Here is an 18437-nt window from a genome sequence, read left to right as displayed (position 1 = left end):
CCAGCACAATACCAATCCCTACCCAGGGCCAAACAAGGGCCCCAAGCCCCAGCTGACCCCAAGGGCGAGGCAAATGCCGAGCAGCAAGAACCTCTACGGGAATGGTTCCCGAACGCCCCAGGGAAGATAACCCTGTAACGCAAGGGCAGTACTCACAGGGCGCTTAGGGAAGTCAGCCACTAAGCACATGCAGCCCCGGCACTGATGAAGTACTCCTGGCCACCGCACACCACAACACACGGCAGTGAACGCCACACAAGGCAAACACCGCCTAGGAAACTGAGGCCAGAGAAGCGTCAATCCCGGTTGACATTAGCGAACGAACTGGAGCTTGGCAGCCGGCGCGGTAGGTCCGGGGCTCCCCCCTCCCCCTCCCGGGGTGGGGAGGGCTGCGCGGACGATCGGCGCGGCAGTAAAGTGTGATGTTTGCTTGTTTGCTTGTTTCCTTGGGATTGTAGGGAGTTTTCTACCTCTCTGTTCGGTTTTTGTTGTAGTGTCTTACCATGTGGGGTTTGTTTTGTTACGCCTACCTTTCTGGGTGCCTAACCCCGGTCGATGGCAGATAAGGAAAACCCCCAACCATATGGGGTTTTCCAGGGCCATTGCTCCCTGAAACCTCTCTGAAGGGGCCAGGTTCTGGCGCTGGTCCCTGGTAGGTCTGAACTCCTTAGCTAATGTCCCGGTCTAACATAACACACATTAGCCCGATAAGCTCCAGGGAGCCGTAGGGGCTCCCCACAGAAAAAGAGAGTTGTTACATTCTTGTACAGTCACTAGTACGCGTAGCGTTTCGGGCAGGTCCCTGGAATACGATCCCCTGATACGAAGAATCGTTGAATGTTTTTAGGCCATTGCTCCTCGTGCCTCTCTTGAGGGGGGCCAGGTTCTGGCTCTGGTCCCTGGTAGGCCTAGGACTCCTTCGACTGATTGTTGCCATGGTCTAATATATACACATCAGCCCAGTATAGCTCTGGGGAGCCGAAGGTGCTCTCCACAGAAAGACCAATACTCATGTTCCTTTTTGAATTTCCCTTACTTATTTCATGTAACTATCCTTTTATAAGAATTGGTTTTCATAATTATTTATTTCTGTGCACATAGCCAGAGGGATTTTTATAGTCGGTTAGACTTCAGTGATTTTTTTTCTAAAGCATACCATTGTGGGACAAAATTGCCCAAAACAATGACGACCTTTGTATCGCTATACTGTATTGTTAAATTGAAAGAAGATAGTTAAAGTGTTCTCCAGATATCCCACAGACCACACACTTTGTGGCATACCTACTCCAGAATACCTTTAAAACAACGTGAAAAGAAATATTTGTTCACCATTCACCAACTAACCGTATCTGCTGAGCATGCCCTCGTCATCATCTTGCGTATTCCTGTGGAGGGTCTATTAGATAACAGCTCTTGTTTGGAATCATTCACTTCCCATTCATCTTCAGTTGATGATGTGGAAGGTTTTGTTACAATGATCTCTCTAATCTGGCTCACTGCTGATGCTGAAACACTGCTTCTTGTAAAGCTGGGAGCCAGTGTGTTTACTACCTGTAATCATACAAATCAAATGTATAATAATTATACAATATACATATGTAAACCTATAGGAGAGACTGTTGAAAGTTGGAGGCCAGACACTCGGGGCAAGCCTCAACAAAATTTGCAGGGGAAATGATCTGGGGTACGACACATACTGGCTGGTCGGGTTAGGCCCGAGCTAAATGCTTTAGGAAATATTAGTAATGATAAAGACCCTAAAAACATTTTCATGGTATCAAGTGTGAAATATGGTATACATTTTACAGAGTAAGAAGTTTTAATGTCATGGTAATATTATTTCTTAGACCCATAGAAGTAATTTAAGTGCTTCAGAACAGTACAGTGGAACCTCAATTGGGCAAATCTCAGGTTGGAAGCTGGAACCCACACTTTCCAGGCTGAATCATGTCTAACAGCCACAACTATTACTTGGTTAGTAGTTCGAACCAGAAATTACTACTTGGTCAATGGTAAGCAAGGGCCATTTTGCCTAGCAGCTAGTGAGATTTTCGCACATATTTATTTTCAAATTAGTTCATCCATAAAATTAACATATTGGTAACATGAAACAATAACTTAAATTGATATACCTAAGTTATGTTAGGTAACATTGAGAAATAATTGGCATACTTAACACTATCGCGCGCCGTTTGTGAGCGCCACAGAAGTGACATCAAGTTCCGCTCAGTACGGGTGAGTGTGAGGCGATACCGAAAAGTGTATACTCGTTTCAGTTTTCCCACCTTAATTGTTGTGTTACGTCGTTCGTTTTGGTATCTTTGTGTTCGCAATAGAATTCCCTATAGGCATATATGCATATAAGGTCCAATAGCCCGTCGTGACTCCCCACAGCAAAGCTTAAAGTCGGCAAAGTTACCTGTGAGCGAGCAAAATAAGCAAAATGTGTATACTCGTTTCAGTTATCTCACCTTATTTCTCATGATACGTCGTTCGTTTTGGTATCATTGTGTTCGCAATAGAATTGCCTACAGGGGTATATGGATATAAAGTCTAAAAGCCCGGCATGACTCCCCACAGCAAAGCCTAAAGTTGGCCAAGTTACATGTGAACGAGCACCAATTGGCACACACCTACAAATTAATGTACATACTCATTCAGTTTGATAAATTTTCGTGTTACGTGTTTCATTTCGGTATCAAATTGTTCGCAAAATAAAGGCGTGTATTTTAAAACTAGTCCCAATATAATAGAACAATAAATGGATTTTTAGCAAATATTTAAAAATTAAGACCACAAAAGTATTTATTATCTTTCTGACATCAATTTTCACGTCACGTCCTTCATTTTGGTATCAAATTTTTCCCAATATAAAGGTGTGTATTTTTAAAACTAGTCCCATAAAAGAAGAACAATAAGTGGAATTTTAACAAATATTTTAACTTTTGGACACTTTTTGACGCTCATCACCACAAAATTATTTATATCTTTCCAGTGTTCTGACAAAGTTTTGTGTTACGTCTTTCATTTTGGTATTATATTGGGCGCAATCTAAAGGCACTCGTTTTGAAACCACCCAGAAGTTGATCGGATAAAAATTGACATTTTTACAAATATTTTAATACACGACGCGAGCCACAGTCACTCGCTCAGAATAGGGAGAGAAATGAGTGATGACGGGTGGCAGCAACGGAGTGCGATAGTGTTAATATCTTTATATTTAAGAAAATTCAACTTGTTAGGCAATTCTGGCTATTAGGTGAACAAATCCTTCTGTTGGATTTGGTTCAGGGTTCATGGAACTACATACAGCACATGCACAATTATTACCTCATTTCCCGCTTTCACTGGGTCCGAGCCATTAACCCTTAAACTGCGCATGGCGTATATATACGCTATAGGGTGCCAGGCACGATTCAAATGGCCCGTGGCTACACGGGGTTCACATTAGCTTCCTCAGGGCTCTTGTAAACAGACGCCATTTAAAAAAAAAATCGTGGGCAATATTCTCAGGTGGAAGAGCCACAGTACTGTTGGAGCAACCAAGGCTGGCGCATGCAGCATAAGCAAACAGCATTGCTGTTCAGCTTGTGACCACAGCATTGCCGAAAAATGTCAAAATAAATATATAACTGCTATTATTTAGTGATGACAATATTACAGATGACCCTTGACTGTGATAAAAATGACCAGGATTGTGATAATAGCAGGATTGTTGCAATAATTAGCGCTGTGGGAGGAGTGATGCCGAGGGACGGAGGGAGATTGCATCGTTTACTGACTGTGTGGCCACATGTTATTGTCTGCATTCACCATACCAGCTCAGTGGTTCTCTATGGTGAACACAAATGTAGATACTTATATATAATGTGTGTATTAGTGTAATAACAGCAAAAGGATTATGTTGGGAGGAGCCATTTGGGTGACGGAGGTGATGTCGTCTGCACGATTTGTCTGGCTGTGTAGAGGGTGGCCACTATGCTCTTTGGGCACTACAAGCTTAGGTGTACAGTTATGGTGCATACAACATGTAGATACTTACATATAATGTGTGTATATAGTGTAATAACACTACAAACAGTATTGTTGGGGAAGAAAGTTTGGTGTGTGTGACCTTGAATGAGTGAGGGAGCCGCCAGCTGACTGTGTAGCGACGTCTCTTAGTGCCTGAACTAACTATATCAGCTTAGTTGTACAGTTGTGGTGAACAAAACATGTAGATACATATATATAACGTCTGTATATTGTGAATAAAATATAAAACAGGATGGCGGGAGGAGAAAGTGGGAGAGTGAGGCGTTGTTGAGGGAGTGGCAACGAGTGGCTGGCTGGTGTGTGGCGGTCACTCCTCGTTGCTTTTCGACTCTCAATATCAACTTAGCGGTTCATTATGGTGAACAAAACATGCAGATACTTATATATAATCTGTGTATAGAGTGTAATAACAGTAAAACTATTTGTTTATTGTTTTATGAACATAATTGAATCACTAATATGTACACCATACTTTTGAGTATAGCAATGATTCACCCCTTTTATTATATAAATATATTACAATACACACTATTGAATAATATTACTGCAAAAAACTAGGAAAAAATCAATCAAAGACATTGAAATAATTAAGTAATAATATCTTTGTGGCAACTCCCACCTGTCAGCGCGGGTGACGCCGACCAGCTCTGACGACTGCTCTGTCAATGCCCACTTTTTGCCAGATTTCCTCAGTCTATTGCGCCCAAAATGTGTCACCTATGATTTCTTTTATTATTTTTCTCATGCTCAGGGAACACAAATTAACATTTTTAGAAGACGAAATAATTTTTTAGAATTTTTTTTTCTTGCGCACAGGGATGTAAATCTTCTCAGTACCCCTTAGTAGCTTAAGGGTTAACCACTTAACTGCACCAACCAAGATAACTATTTTCTATTTTTTTTGTACCAATTCTAAATGTGTGTGAGGTTGGTTGAGTACGAAATAGGTTCTTAGGACCTCCAGTGAGAGGCAGCCTCCAGAGAGGAGAGGCAGAGGAAAAAATTCTCAGAATGCCCTAGGGCTGCTGGTTGGGTTAGTACTGAGTGAGCAACAATGGGTGGCACATGCGCCTCTGGCTCCCAAACACCTGTCTGATGCAGTGTTGAAAGATTGTGCTTTGTCAGTGAAATTCAAACCTTATTGTTTGAAGAACATAAGGGTCATAATATTGGTGAAGCTAGGCACAATAAGGACCTAACACAAAGGTCGGATGCAAGTGATACAGCACCTATGAGGAAGATACAGCGAGCATAACCAGTTGTAGCTCTGAGCGCCACCCTTGCCCACGTATGCTATCTCCAATTTATTTAGATGATACATAGATGAATCATTTTCTGCGTTCAGTGATGATGCATCTGATGCAAGTAGCATAGATGAACAGTGTTAGCGGCTTCCATGGTGGTGTTTTCCATAGATACTTTCAAGATTAGCTGAATCTCTTCCAAACTGACAGACCCTCTTTGAGGCTAGTTGAATCTCTTCCTGTGTGGGACCTTACAAAGCGATCTTTTCAAGACTACCTTAAAAATTGATTTTTTCCTATAATCTTTTCAATACTACCTTATGCTTTACAAGCTTGGCTACATACAACCTACAAGTACTAAAGCCAAGGGTGTATGTGAGTGCATTATTTGTAAGCACACAGAACGAAGAAACAGTAAGCGAAAATCTATCTGTACCTGGTGCAACGAGAGCGAAGTCGCGCTGTGTGCCATAGACTACTTCGTTGATTATTACTCACTTCCGAAGTACTGTGTAATACAGTGTGTTACTGTGTAAATAGAGTGTGAAATGGTACATATTGTAATTTTAGTGAACTTTTAACAAAGTAATATTGCGACAAACATTTATTGTGGACACATTACTGACACATGTATCACAGTTCCATGGAACATTATGAACGTTCTACTGTATACATACTGTAAATGACACACATATGCATCATATACGATAAAAAAACAAATAAAACCACATTGGAAATACATAGAACAAGTACTTGAAAATATAAATAAATCCACAAGGGCCGTGACGAGGATTCGAGCCTACGCCCGAAAGCATCCCAGACGCTGCCTTAATCAACTGAGCTACGACATGGTAAAAGAATTGCAGCCAGGGGGTTGGGGGTTAGCATACTGACTATACATACAATCAACCTGCAAAGCTCACCCCAAAGCTCTCACGGTCCCATTGCTTCTTCATCTCCCTCATCTTTGCATCTGCATGATTAAGTTGAACTTCTAAAGACCTCTTCTCATTACAAAGGCGTTTGATGACATTTTCAGATTCGTGCAGCTTTTCCTTAAGTGGCTGATATTTGCCCTCCAATTCCATAGTTCGAGATGTCATTTCATTCTGCTTAGTACGCTCCCTTTGAAGATTAGCTTCTAACCCTTTTACATGATCCTTGTATTTAGCAACCTGAAAAATGTGGAAAAGCAAATCTTATTAAATCTATCCTAGTAAACCACAAAAAATGATTCATACAAACAGTTTAAACATGCACATGAGAACCAGTCACTCAGTCAGCCATACAATTTACTAACAAAGAATTACTCTCACTAATACTGCTACTACAGCAGTGCTTTACTTGCAGAGAAATGTGCTTCTCCCAGGTCTAGATACAACAGAACACCTGCGTTCTGGTTATACATCGTTTCTTTCTATTGTATGTTCAAACACACAAGCAAATAATCAGAAAATAAAAAGATAATGAGAATTCCAAGTCCAATAAGTGCAAATTCATTTGAATACTTTTATTTACAAATCTTAAGGACTATCAAGACAACTGTAAATTATTTCCATTTAACCCTTACACTGCTTTAATCGTTTGAGAGCGATGGACCCATATGCTTCAATCACCGAGATGATTTAAGGTAATCCATTTTATTCAAAAGATGCACCCATTCAAGAGATGCCGTTTGATACTCGAGATCTTAAGCAATCAACTGCCATATTTGGAAAAATGAGTGAGTCCCTTAGTTTCCATCCAGAGCCTTAGTAAAATGATGTGGATCATGTCTGGTGCTTCATCATCCAGTGACTGAATGCTTAGTGTGGCAATGCTGGGAACTACTGAACTTTTAATAACAGATAATGAGTGATAGCCATGTATATATTTGGAGGCAAAATGTAATTATATGTATTACATATAATTATCATATTTTGGCTCAAATATATATTTGTATGAATAAACACAGGGTGATATTTGACATTCAGTACTTTTGTCCCTCGAGAAAGAGCAAATCATGCCCTCTTGGAAAATAAAAATGCAATGTCTTATAATCTAGAAAGAGAATGGGGATAATTAAATGATAAAAAACAAAAAACAAAACAAAACAGTGTTGAATGAAATGAAACACCAATTTCTGTGTGAGCCCCAGTGGCTCCCTGAAGCCAAGGTAAGCCAAAGAGAACTCAAAGAGTCTGATGTGACCCATTTGCATGGATCAATCTCGGCACGAAAGCTTTAGGCAGCCACCTGCCCCCTTCCCCCCTGCCCCTCCACAGAAAAACCAATGGATATCAAGATAATAAAATTTTGACCAGTCTTAGTTACCTGCTTCTCATAGTGATCATTTGTAGTTTTCAAATCATTATTGAAAGTGAGAATCTCTGTCAGCTTTTTCTTGGCTAACTCGTACTTCATTTGGATCCTGTCCTTTTCCTTGCTCTCTTGTTCCTTTTCCTCTATCTGAATCATCAGCTTCTCCAATTCCGTCTGGTATGACATTTTCTTCACAGATAAACAAACAATTAGATTATTATGGCTTATTATGGTTATTATGGTTTATTATGGTTAAATAATTATGGTTTAAGTGCAAATTATTATAACATATAGAACTGTATTTTGAGAAAAGTTAAAATCAATATAAAATATTCACCATTCTATCAGCTACAGCCTTTTTCTCGGCTCTTAATTTGTCCTTAAACGCACGAAGCTCTTCCGAGAGACTTCTCGTGGATTTTTCAGATTCCCGCTCCACTCTCATCACCTCCTCCTGTAAATGCATACTGCTGCTTTAATACAAATAATTCAGTACAATAATGACATCAGTTATCACTTACAAGATTATAAAATATTTTTTTTTTTTTTTTTTTTTTACTCTTGGATAACTCTGAGAATTTATAACATTATACTTTAAAACTCACTTCATCCTACCAAGAAATACAAGAATGAGTAAAACTATAAGTGGGTAAAAGAAGAAAAATTAATATACTGTATCTGAATTAATGAACACTATCAGAAACTAACAATGTATGAATATTGACAAGCGAATGAACTGTAACAATTAGTTACTAAACACAGTACAGTATTCAGGCAATTAAAGTCAAATTCACTTTAGTGACATGAAGTACAATATTTTGTACTTCATGTACAAAAGTGTACTTTCTTCTTTTGGTTTCAGTTTCTCTAGATCCACCTTGACTTTTGTTTCTTTAATTGTTTGACATTTAATAAAAAGTTGATAAGGCAAATTAATATGACTGACCTTAGTGGCCAAAATCTGCTGTTCCTTGTCTATTAGACTGGCTTCCAGTGTTTGGACTCGACCTTTGTATTCCATCAATTTTTCTTGAGCAGCTTTCAACTGTAGAAAGATAAACAAAATAAAAATAATAAATAATAATAATAATGGTTTACAATTAAAGTGAGGTGTGTGTTTATCTCACTGGTACACTGTGGTGAGAGGAAGGAATGACGGGAGGGATTTCAAGCAGGCGACTTTAGAACAAATGTCATGCGCTGTAACAAACTAAAGCTTGTTCTATTTTATTTAAGTTCAGAGAGGGTTAAGTGTACTATTATTACACTATATTCCATGCCATGGAATCTCGAAACCTTTAGCCTTGATAAAAGAGGGGAGCAGTATACAATTATTACTATAAAAATAAACCAACATATAATTATTACAAAGAAATGCTGCAATGCCGTGATACATTACATTAATATATTAAAACATTAATGAGAAAAATAATTTTGGGGTGAAGAACTGGTATTTTGGCGATTCCCAGACACCTACTTTGCCACGATTTCATAAGACAGCCACCCGAGAATTCTACTGAATTGACTGGGAGGCTCTGGAGGCCCTCTGGTGGTGCCCAACCAGGATTTTACGATTGGCCCACCTACTCTCTGGCCTGTGGGTGATGGTGATCACACCCTTGCACTACCACATTTAAGCGCACAAGAGCACAAAAATGGATGGTCCTTCAGATCACAAAGAAATCACAATGATATGCCAATGAGAAAATAATTTTGGGATAATAGGGTGACGAGCCGATGTCTGGGTCGGTTGTTGTCCAACAAACAACCGACCAAGAGGATTCCACTGAGAAGGACCTAAAACTATATCAGATTGCCGGAACCCAGGCACAGCAAGAGAAGGTAGGGCTCTAACCCCTTACGAAAGATCCAACCCTCTGCACTAAAGAGGGGGCCAAGAACTTGTCCGCAAAGCCAGCCAAGAAGCAGCAAAGATGAACAGCCAAAGTGAGGGAAGACTACAGGCTGATGAGAATGACACTGCTTGCTTGATACCTGCTTGATGGGGTTTTGAGAGTTCTTCTACTCTCAAGCCTGGCCCGAGGCCAGGCTCGACTTGTGAGATTGGTCCACTAGGCTGTTGCTTGCAGCGGCCCACATATCCACCATAGCCCAGTTGGTCCGGCACTCCTTGGAGAAAATTATCTAGATCTCTCTTGAAGATGTCCTCGGTTGCTCCGGCAATATTTCTCATGCTCGCTGGGAGGATGTTGAACAACCGTGGACTTCTGATGTTTAAGCAGTATTCTCTGATTGTGCATATGGCACCCCCTGCTTTTCACCGGTTCAATTTTGCATTTTCTTCCGTATCATTCACTCCAGTACGTTGTTATTTTACTGTGTAGATTTGGTACCTGGCACTCCAGTATCTTCCACGTGTATATTATTTGATCTCTTGTTTTCTTTCTAGCGAGTACATTTGGAGAGCTTTGCTCCGATCCCAATAATTTAGGTGCTTTATTGCTCCGATGTATGCCGTATAGTTTCTCTGTATTCCCTTTATTTCAGCAAATAGCTGCAACAAATAGCAAATACTGCAGATAACCAAACCATAACACAAAGAACCCACCAAGACAGAACTGGTGGCACAAAGGTGATGAGGCTGCAACTGAACACCACACAAGACACACCTCTGGCCAAACAAATAAAGCAAGTGCAGGAAACCCCTTTGGAAACTAACCAATTCAAATTCTGCCAGAAAAGAGGGAGCCAGCTGCAAGCAGCAATGACAAAATATCCACCATGAGCCTAAAGAACAAAACCCCCGATGCAGGACTGCAAGATGCTTATCCACCTGACAACTGAAAACAAAACCAGAAGCTAACATAGTAAGGGCAAGAAAGGGAAACAGAAGAGCAGACCAAGGTGTGAAATGGAGCAGAGACCGTGCTAAACACCTAATGGAACTCTCAGCAGTTCTGCCAACACGGCATGACAAGGAGATAGGAATCAGCAGAAGACGGAACTCAAGAACAATGGCAATAAAAAGAAGAGCGCACCACACTCAGACCAACTGTCACCGCATAGCAGGTTTACCACACCCTCTTGAAAGTTGTGTGACACCTTCCAAGTAGCCACAATCCCAGTGCAGGACAGAGAGAAGAACAAGTCAAAGACACTGACACAAGCCGCAGAAAATGGAGAGAAGGGGCCTGAAGCAGAGCACAGTTGACCATCAATTAGTAGGGAAGACACCCGAGGCAGACCCCAACAAGGCCAGGAACAGGAGGCACAGCTGGCAAGAGGGGAAGGGGCCACCCCCCCTCCCCCTCACAATGAACAATGAACCAACTGAAAGCACCCATACAAGAGCTTCTCAATAAGAATGGAGCTGCAAAGAAGGATAGACAGAGCACAACAAGACCACCCGGAACCAGAACCTGGCAGAGAGAACCTAAGCCCCAGCCAGCAGATAGAGACCGGCCGAGAGCCCACCTCATCCAGCCATCGACAGGTCAAAACATGAAACCCAGCCAGAAAGACCAGAGTAAAATGTGGGAACATGTGGAAAGGCCAAAACGCCTCACCCCGACCAAAAATGGATGAGCCAGGTTACATCCTAGAGGTCCAAAGGAAACGGGCATGAGACCACCCTGAGAAGGAGACCGACCACATAAAAGTGAGCAGCCACATTAGGGCATTAGATCCAGAAGAAAAACTGGGACAACCACAAAAGACCAAAGACCACCGAGCCCCTGAACAGAACTGGGACCAGGTGGAAAAGACCACGAAAAGAACAAAGTCGCCGAGGCCAGCACTAGAAAAGCTCACATCAAGGTGGTCCAAAAAAGGTGAAAGGAGGAAACAAATTTGGAAAACCCAGAACCCCCAAATAAGGGGAAAAGGCTGACCAAACAATGCAGACTGGCGAAACAAAACTCCCACGAATGTGGAACGGGAGAAAAAATCCAAGCAAGGAGAGCTGGCACGAGCAAAAGGGAGGTCACCTACTGAAGAGAGGGAGCCCAAACTGACTCGACAGAGAATGGGCTGGGAACCACAGAAGACCCGGCAACTGACTTCCCCAAAAACATACCCCAACACACCACAGACGAGGCCCCAGCCCAAATGAACAAAAAGGAGAATGAGGTCACGAGTATGGAACCCCAACCGGGAAAATAAACTGCAGATACGAAAGGAGGAACAGAAGACCAACGTTGCAAGGACAAAAAAAAAAGTGGCTAAAAGAGCCAGGGGCCAACACTGAACCAAAGAAAATGCCAAACTAGCCAGCAGACCCACAAGTCAAGCAGCAAGGAAATAACCACTGCCACCAAGAGCACAGGAACAGACAGGAAAGAACACAGTCAATGCAGAGCTGTGGAGGCCAAGACCTTGCATCGTGTCATGGTCTTGTACTTTGGCACTGTATCAGCATAGTAGTTTTAGGTAGCCACAAGGAGATACCCCAAGAAAAGAAATGAAATTACCAAATGCTCAGAAACCAAAGGACGACAACAAAGGGAAAGGAAGAAAGAAAAAAAAAAACAGTGAATGTATTGAAATGCCATTTTCTGGGTGAACTCTGGAGGTTCTCTGGAGCTATCGGACTGATATACTGTATATTAGTTTGGGGCATCAGTCAATTGGAGTTCTGCCTACTGGGGACCCCGAGCCAGAACCTAGCTTCCCCTCAGAGAAGCAAAGGAAGCAATGGCTTATGGAAACCCCAGTGTGTTTGGGAGCATTCCATGTCTGCCATCGACCAGGGTTAAGCTCCCAGAAAAGTAGGCATAACAAAACAAACCTGACCTGGTAAGAAATTGCACTGGAAGACCGAACAGAGAGACCTCCCCTAAAACAACCGCCGTGGCGCTTGTCCGTGCAGCCTTTTCCTCCCCGAGATGGGGAGGGGGGAGCCCCACAGCTTGTCGTATGAACAAGCACATGAGCCACCAGAGCACCTCAAACAATCAACGTTCAATCTTGACCTGGGTCAAGACAGAGGGGCAACAAGACTCCCTGACTCGCACAAAGCGAGGGCCACCCCAAGCAGGACAGACCTCTACCAGAACAAACTCCCAATCACACGAGAAAGCATGGCTGTCATTGCAAGGGAAGCACTAGCAAACACCCAGGAAAAGTAGCCCTTAGCATATGCATCTCCAAGCACTCTTGTCAGGTCAGGCCTAATCTATACCAACAATGTACAAGCCAAGGTCACACAGGACAAAGTACATGAAAGGCACTTCCCTGAAAAGTACTGGGACCTGCTGCAGCTTACTGTTGATCAGGGAGCCCTACTGCAGATTTGTTGTCAACACTGCATCAGGAAAAGAACTGACAGCTCCAGCCAATAGACAGGCATCAGCCTGTTTGTTTAAATTGTTCTACCTCAGATCCCCGAAGACTGAACATAATTCTACGGCCGATGTGATCTAGTAGTTGTGAGCCATTTCAGCAATATATCTTCTGGAAGTCACAAAGGCTCCCCCCAAAACAAATATATTTATATTTAAAACTAATATTTGATCCATTAGATCATTCACAGAACAGTATTAAGAATCACAAGCAAATGTCACCACACTCCACTGCTTCATAAAACCAGATGTGTTCCTAAAGCATTTAAATAATGGATTCAGTACAGAACAAACATATATGTTTACTATCTCCTCATAAAGCACTTGATGCAATCCTTGTCTCACAAACACAATGTCAGCCTAACTTTGTCCTAGCCTTCCTCCCTTTGACATACCCTCATTCACTTAAGAACACTTCTGTTAGTCACCTCTCATTTATTTGACAAACGTGTCAAATCCATTTCAGTATTCTCTCTTCAATCTTATCTCGAGTCCACCAATTTAAGCATCTCCCCTCTCTACAACATTTTCATTCTTTTATCACTTCTCCTATTACCACAGCTGCTTCTCAGATTGTTTATTATTACCACTGCAACTTTTAATTTATTACGTCCATCCCACAATAGTGTCTCACAATCACACATTAAAATGAGCTCTCTGGTTGCATCAGTTAATTTATTTTTACTAAACATGGCTTTCATCACACCAGCCACTTTCCTTTCCTGACTTTCAAATCACATATCCCAGGTATTTAAAATGATTGACCACTTACAACAACCTTAAAAAATTCTCTCTCTCACAACAACTTTACCTTTGTTAACATTCACTTTTAATATTAATTCTCAAATACCTGAACTGAAGTTACAAAGCTCTTTTTAACTCATTTAGAAGAACTAACATGTACAAAGAGTACATCAAATTTGAAGACAAGTTATCAACACTACCATATTTGTACACTTCCTGCTTTTTCTTTTTTGCTGGTCAAGAAATAATGCTATGATTGCAAATTACTTGTATGCATCAAATGGTAAATAAATAAAATGAGTTTAAACCAGAGGTGCTACAATCATTCTTCCCAGCTCAAGAGCAAATATAACAGAACAGGAACACTGAATGGCTTATATGCTTCAGGAATGAAAGCTATGCAATGAAGCTAGGAAGCTACAACTTCCCAGTAAATATCAGTCACAGAAATTTGTCAAAGCATTTAACATAACGGCTAATTCCAAACATGCTCACATCACTCTCCAAAGTACTTCTGTTATCTTTAGCCAATGAACTTTCAAAGTATAGAACAAAGTACAGTACTGTATGTCTTGTAACCGTAAAATCCTTTTCACACAACTTCTCTAAACGTTGTCTCATCTACACACCTCTTCCACTATAAAACCCACCTTGTTCATCACTGATCGATATTTAAGTAATTTCTTGTACAGGCGAACCTCAAAAATCTGGATTATATTGCTCTGGAGTCGATCCGGATAGGCTGGAAATACAGATTTCCCCTAAATTTGCCCTTTTATGGCGATTTACCACAAAATTTTCTTAGATTTTTTCTTATACCATGTGATGCATATTTATACACAAAAATAATATATAACAATTATTTTTTATTTTTACTTACCATTTTGGAGCAAAGGCTGGTCTTAACCCATTGATGGCAGAATACGGTTATAGTACTGTACATTTGTTCTGTTTGCGAGCGTTCATACACTGCGGATGGGATCAATTTTAAAAATCCAGGGAAAAGGCATGAGAGAGCAGGCAGGAGTGAGGGATCGGGTGATGACAATGGATCTATGGATCAGGCGGGCAGGAATGGATCTATGGATCAGGCGGGCAGGAATGGATCTATGGATCAGGCGGGCAGGAATGGATCTATGGATCAGGCGGGCAGGAATGGATCTATGGATCAGGCGGGCAGGAATGGATCTATGGATCAGGCGGGCAGGAATGGATCTATGGATCAGGCGGGCAGGAATGGATCTATGGATCAGGCGGGCAGGAATGGATCTATGGATCAGGCGGGCAGGAATGGATCTATGGATCAGGCGGGCAGGAATGGATCTATGGATCAGGCGGGCAGGAATGGATCTATGGATCAGGCGGGCAGGAATGGATCTATGGATCAGGCGGGCAGGAATGGATCTATGGATCAGGCGGGCAGGAATGGATCTATGGATCAGGCGGGCAGGAATGGATCTATGGATCAGGCGGGCAGGAATGGATCTATGGATCAGGCGGGCAGGAATGGATCTATGGATCAGGCGGGCAGGAATGGATCTATGGATCAGGCGGGCAGGAATGGATCTATGGATCAGGCGGGCAGGAATGGATCTATGGATCAGGCCGGCAGGAATGGATCTATGGATCAGGCCGGCAGGAATGGATCTATGGATCAGGCCGGCAGGAATGGATCTATGGATCAGGCCGGCAGGAATGGATCTATGGATCAGGCCGGCAGGAATGGATCTATGGATCAGGCGGGCAGGAATGGATCTATGGATCAGGCGGGCAGGAATGGATCTATGGATCAGGCCGGCAGGAATGGATCTATGGATCAGGCGGGCAGGAATGGATCTATGGATCAGGCGGGCAGGAATGGATCTATGGATCAGGCCGGCAGGAATGGATCTATGGATCAGGCCGGCAGGAATGGATCTATGGATCAGGCCGGCAGGAATGGATCTATGGATCAGGCTGGCAGGAATGCATCTATGGATCAGGCTGGCAGGAATGGATCTATGGATCAGGCGGGCAGGAATGGATCTATGTATTAGGCGGGCAGGAATGGATCTATGGATCAGGCCGGCAGGAATGGATCTATGGATCAGGCCGGCAGGAATGGATCTATGGATCAGGCGGGCAGGAATGGATCTATGGATCAGGCGGGCAGGAATGCATCTATGGATCAGGCGGGCAGGAATGGATCTATGTATTAGGCCGGCAGGAATGGATCTAATTATTGGGTTGGAGTAAGCAAGTGGACATGAATGAGGAATCTGGTGGGCAGGGGACGGGTGAGGGGGGGAAGAGAAAATCATTTCCACAGCTGACTTAGTGGTGTACATCTTTGTGCACTACAGTACAGAAATCAGCTCATGAATGCAAGAGGGGCACACCACCAGTGCATGGACCCGAAATCTTTAAATATGGACTGAGGTCTGTCAGGTAAAGCCCACATCAGCAAGCAGACCAATGATAACACAAGGGATCATCTGTGTGTTCTGTCTCTATTAATTTAAAATGGGTTAAGCATTCTTGTCTTAGAAGCTAGTCACAGAGGATGCCATTTTTGAGAGCTGTAGGATGGGAGTTCTCAGACAATGGTCAGTGAAAGAGGGAGGGGGGGGGGGGGGAAGGGGAGATATGGGAACAGCCACAGTTGAGCAACATGACATACTCATGACAGTTATGGTCCTACCCTACAAGTATAAGCCCACGTGACTGTGCTAAGTATTAGAGCCTATGTCCCATAAGTCCATTCATAGACCTTACCAGTTTCTTCCCCAGGGATGCTTCTGTGGCCTCGAGGAAGACTGCAAAATTATTCCCCCCCCCCCTAATCCCCTCCAGAGTTTGTCTAAGCCTGATGTGCGAGATCCAACTAGTAATGATCGTGACATTCTCCAACGTCAAGTTAAAACAGTGCCTATATTCAATATAATCGCAGCTATTGTTTCGGAATCACGACTGACATTTTTTAATTAGCTGCTCATGAGTTACTAAAACCAGGAGACGAACCACATGACCACCTCATTAGCAACAGACTGATTATCAATGAAATCATGTTTCATCTAAGTCATCAGAATAGTGAATTAATGGGAAAGGTTTCCATTGAACTGTGAAAAGCGAAAGGAGCGTTGCCCCACGATTCTTGGTGTATGATCTCTCAAACTGTCAGAGTGAAACTTTCCCCCACTGCTTTGTGCATGCCATGTGAACTACTCGCATACTCTGCCACATGCCCACACGTGTTGTCAGCCAGCTGACACTGCTACTCACCTAGGCCACCATGCTTGCTCCACTTGTTACCATGTGACATCATTCTCTCACGTTAACTTCACACTACTCATGTGCAGTCCATTGTGCTTTCCACCTGTAACCCACATGGCATTCTTGTAAGAGATCCAGCACCACATCCACAAAATCTTGCATGTTCAACCACATGCAGTAGTGCTTGAGATACAGAGAAGACTGCCAATCTACTATGTCTATGTCCATGCCCAAGCTACGCTATGTTTGTTTGTACTCATCCAGTTGTGGCTTGCAGGGGTTGAGATTTGGCTCTTTGGTCATGCCTCTCGACTGTCAATCAACTGGTGAACAGATTCTGGAGCCTATTAGGCTCTATCACACCTACATTTGAAACTGTGTATGGACTCTGCCTCTACCACATCACTGCCTAATGCATTTCATTTAACTACTCTGACACTGAAAACAAATTCTAATGTCTCTGTGGCTCATTTGGGTACCAAGTTTTCATCTGTTACCCCTTGGTCATGTTCCACACATGTTTGTCTTTGACCACCCTGTCAATTCTCCCTAGAATTTTGTAGGTGGTTATCATGTCTCCACTTACTCTTCTGTCTTCTAGGGACATGAGGTTTAGCTCTAATAGCCTTTCCTCGTAGTTCACACCTCTTAGTTCTGGGAATAGTCTGGTGGCATACCTCTAAATCTTCTCTAACTTTGTCTTGTTTTTGACTAGGTATTGACTCCAGGCTGGAGCTGCATACTCCAGAATTGGTCTGACATAAGTGGTATACAGAGTCCTAAACAATTCCTTACACAAGTTTCTCAAGGCAGTTCTTATAATTGGCCAATCTACCATATGCCGCTGATATCCTTTTGATGTGGGCTTTGGGGACAGGTTCGGTTTGATATCAACCCCCAGATCTTTCCCTATTTGACTTGCAGGATTTCACCTCCCAGATGGTACCTTGTGTTCAGCTTCCTGCTCCTTTCGCCTAATTTCATTACTTTACACTTTTCCCGAATTAAACTTTAGTAGCCATTTTCTAGACCATTCCTCCAGTTTGTCCAGGTCATCCTGTAGTCTCTGTCTATGTTCATCTGCCTTGATTTTTCTCATAATTTTTGCATCATTGGCCAACATAACATTTGTGTGTGTGTTTAGCCATGCAGCTCATCATTGGAGCAGTCTGTACGAATAACTGATATGAGCGTGTTGAGGCTGGCCACACTGCAAGTACATTCTCTACACCTGTTGTTAAATGTCTATTTGCGTGTTGATCTTAGTGATCGGCATGAAGATCCTCATCCTTTCAACATCCGGAACAGGTGTGAAGTACGAGATTAAGTAAGACTAGTTGGTACCTATGTGATTAGCCGTGTCGTACCACATCGCACACCGGTTATTTGTGTACACAATTTATGCATGCCACACATTTAGATACAGCTCATGTTGTGTTGTCACATTGACAAGTCATTTGTATGTTCATTTTATGAACACTATATTATTGTGATGATTTCATTGGACATGCCATTACTGCGTTTTGCTCAATCATTCTGTTTGGAACTCCTGTGTAACTCC

General features: G+C 42.4%; 1 protein-coding gene across 1 annotated transcript in view; it reads right to left on the bottom strand.

Annotated features, from left to right (window-relative positions):
• The window catches only part of LOC123769138 (putative leucine-rich repeat-containing protein DDB_G0290503), a 273502-nt gene that overhangs the window by 85756 nt on the left and 169309 nt on the right, over positions 1–18437 (bottom strand). Inside the window, 5 exon segments of the mRNA XM_069316913.1 lie at positions 1345–1551; positions 6203–6454; positions 7593–7769; positions 7918–8034; positions 8527–8625. Of these exon segments, the coding sequence (XP_069173014.1) occupies positions 1345–1551; positions 6203–6454; positions 7593–7769; positions 7918–8034; positions 8527–8625 (852 nt within the window).

The sequence above is a fragment of the Procambarus clarkii genome, chromosome 86 (assembly GCF_040958095.1).
Source record: "Procambarus clarkii isolate CNS0578487 chromosome 86, FALCON_Pclarkii_2.0, whole genome shotgun sequence".
NCBI lineage: Eukaryota > Metazoa > Arthropoda > Malacostraca > Decapoda > Cambaridae > Procambarus > Procambarus clarkii.
Note: the sequence above shows the minus strand (reverse complement) of the source record. Positions and strands in the feature narration are given on the sequence as shown.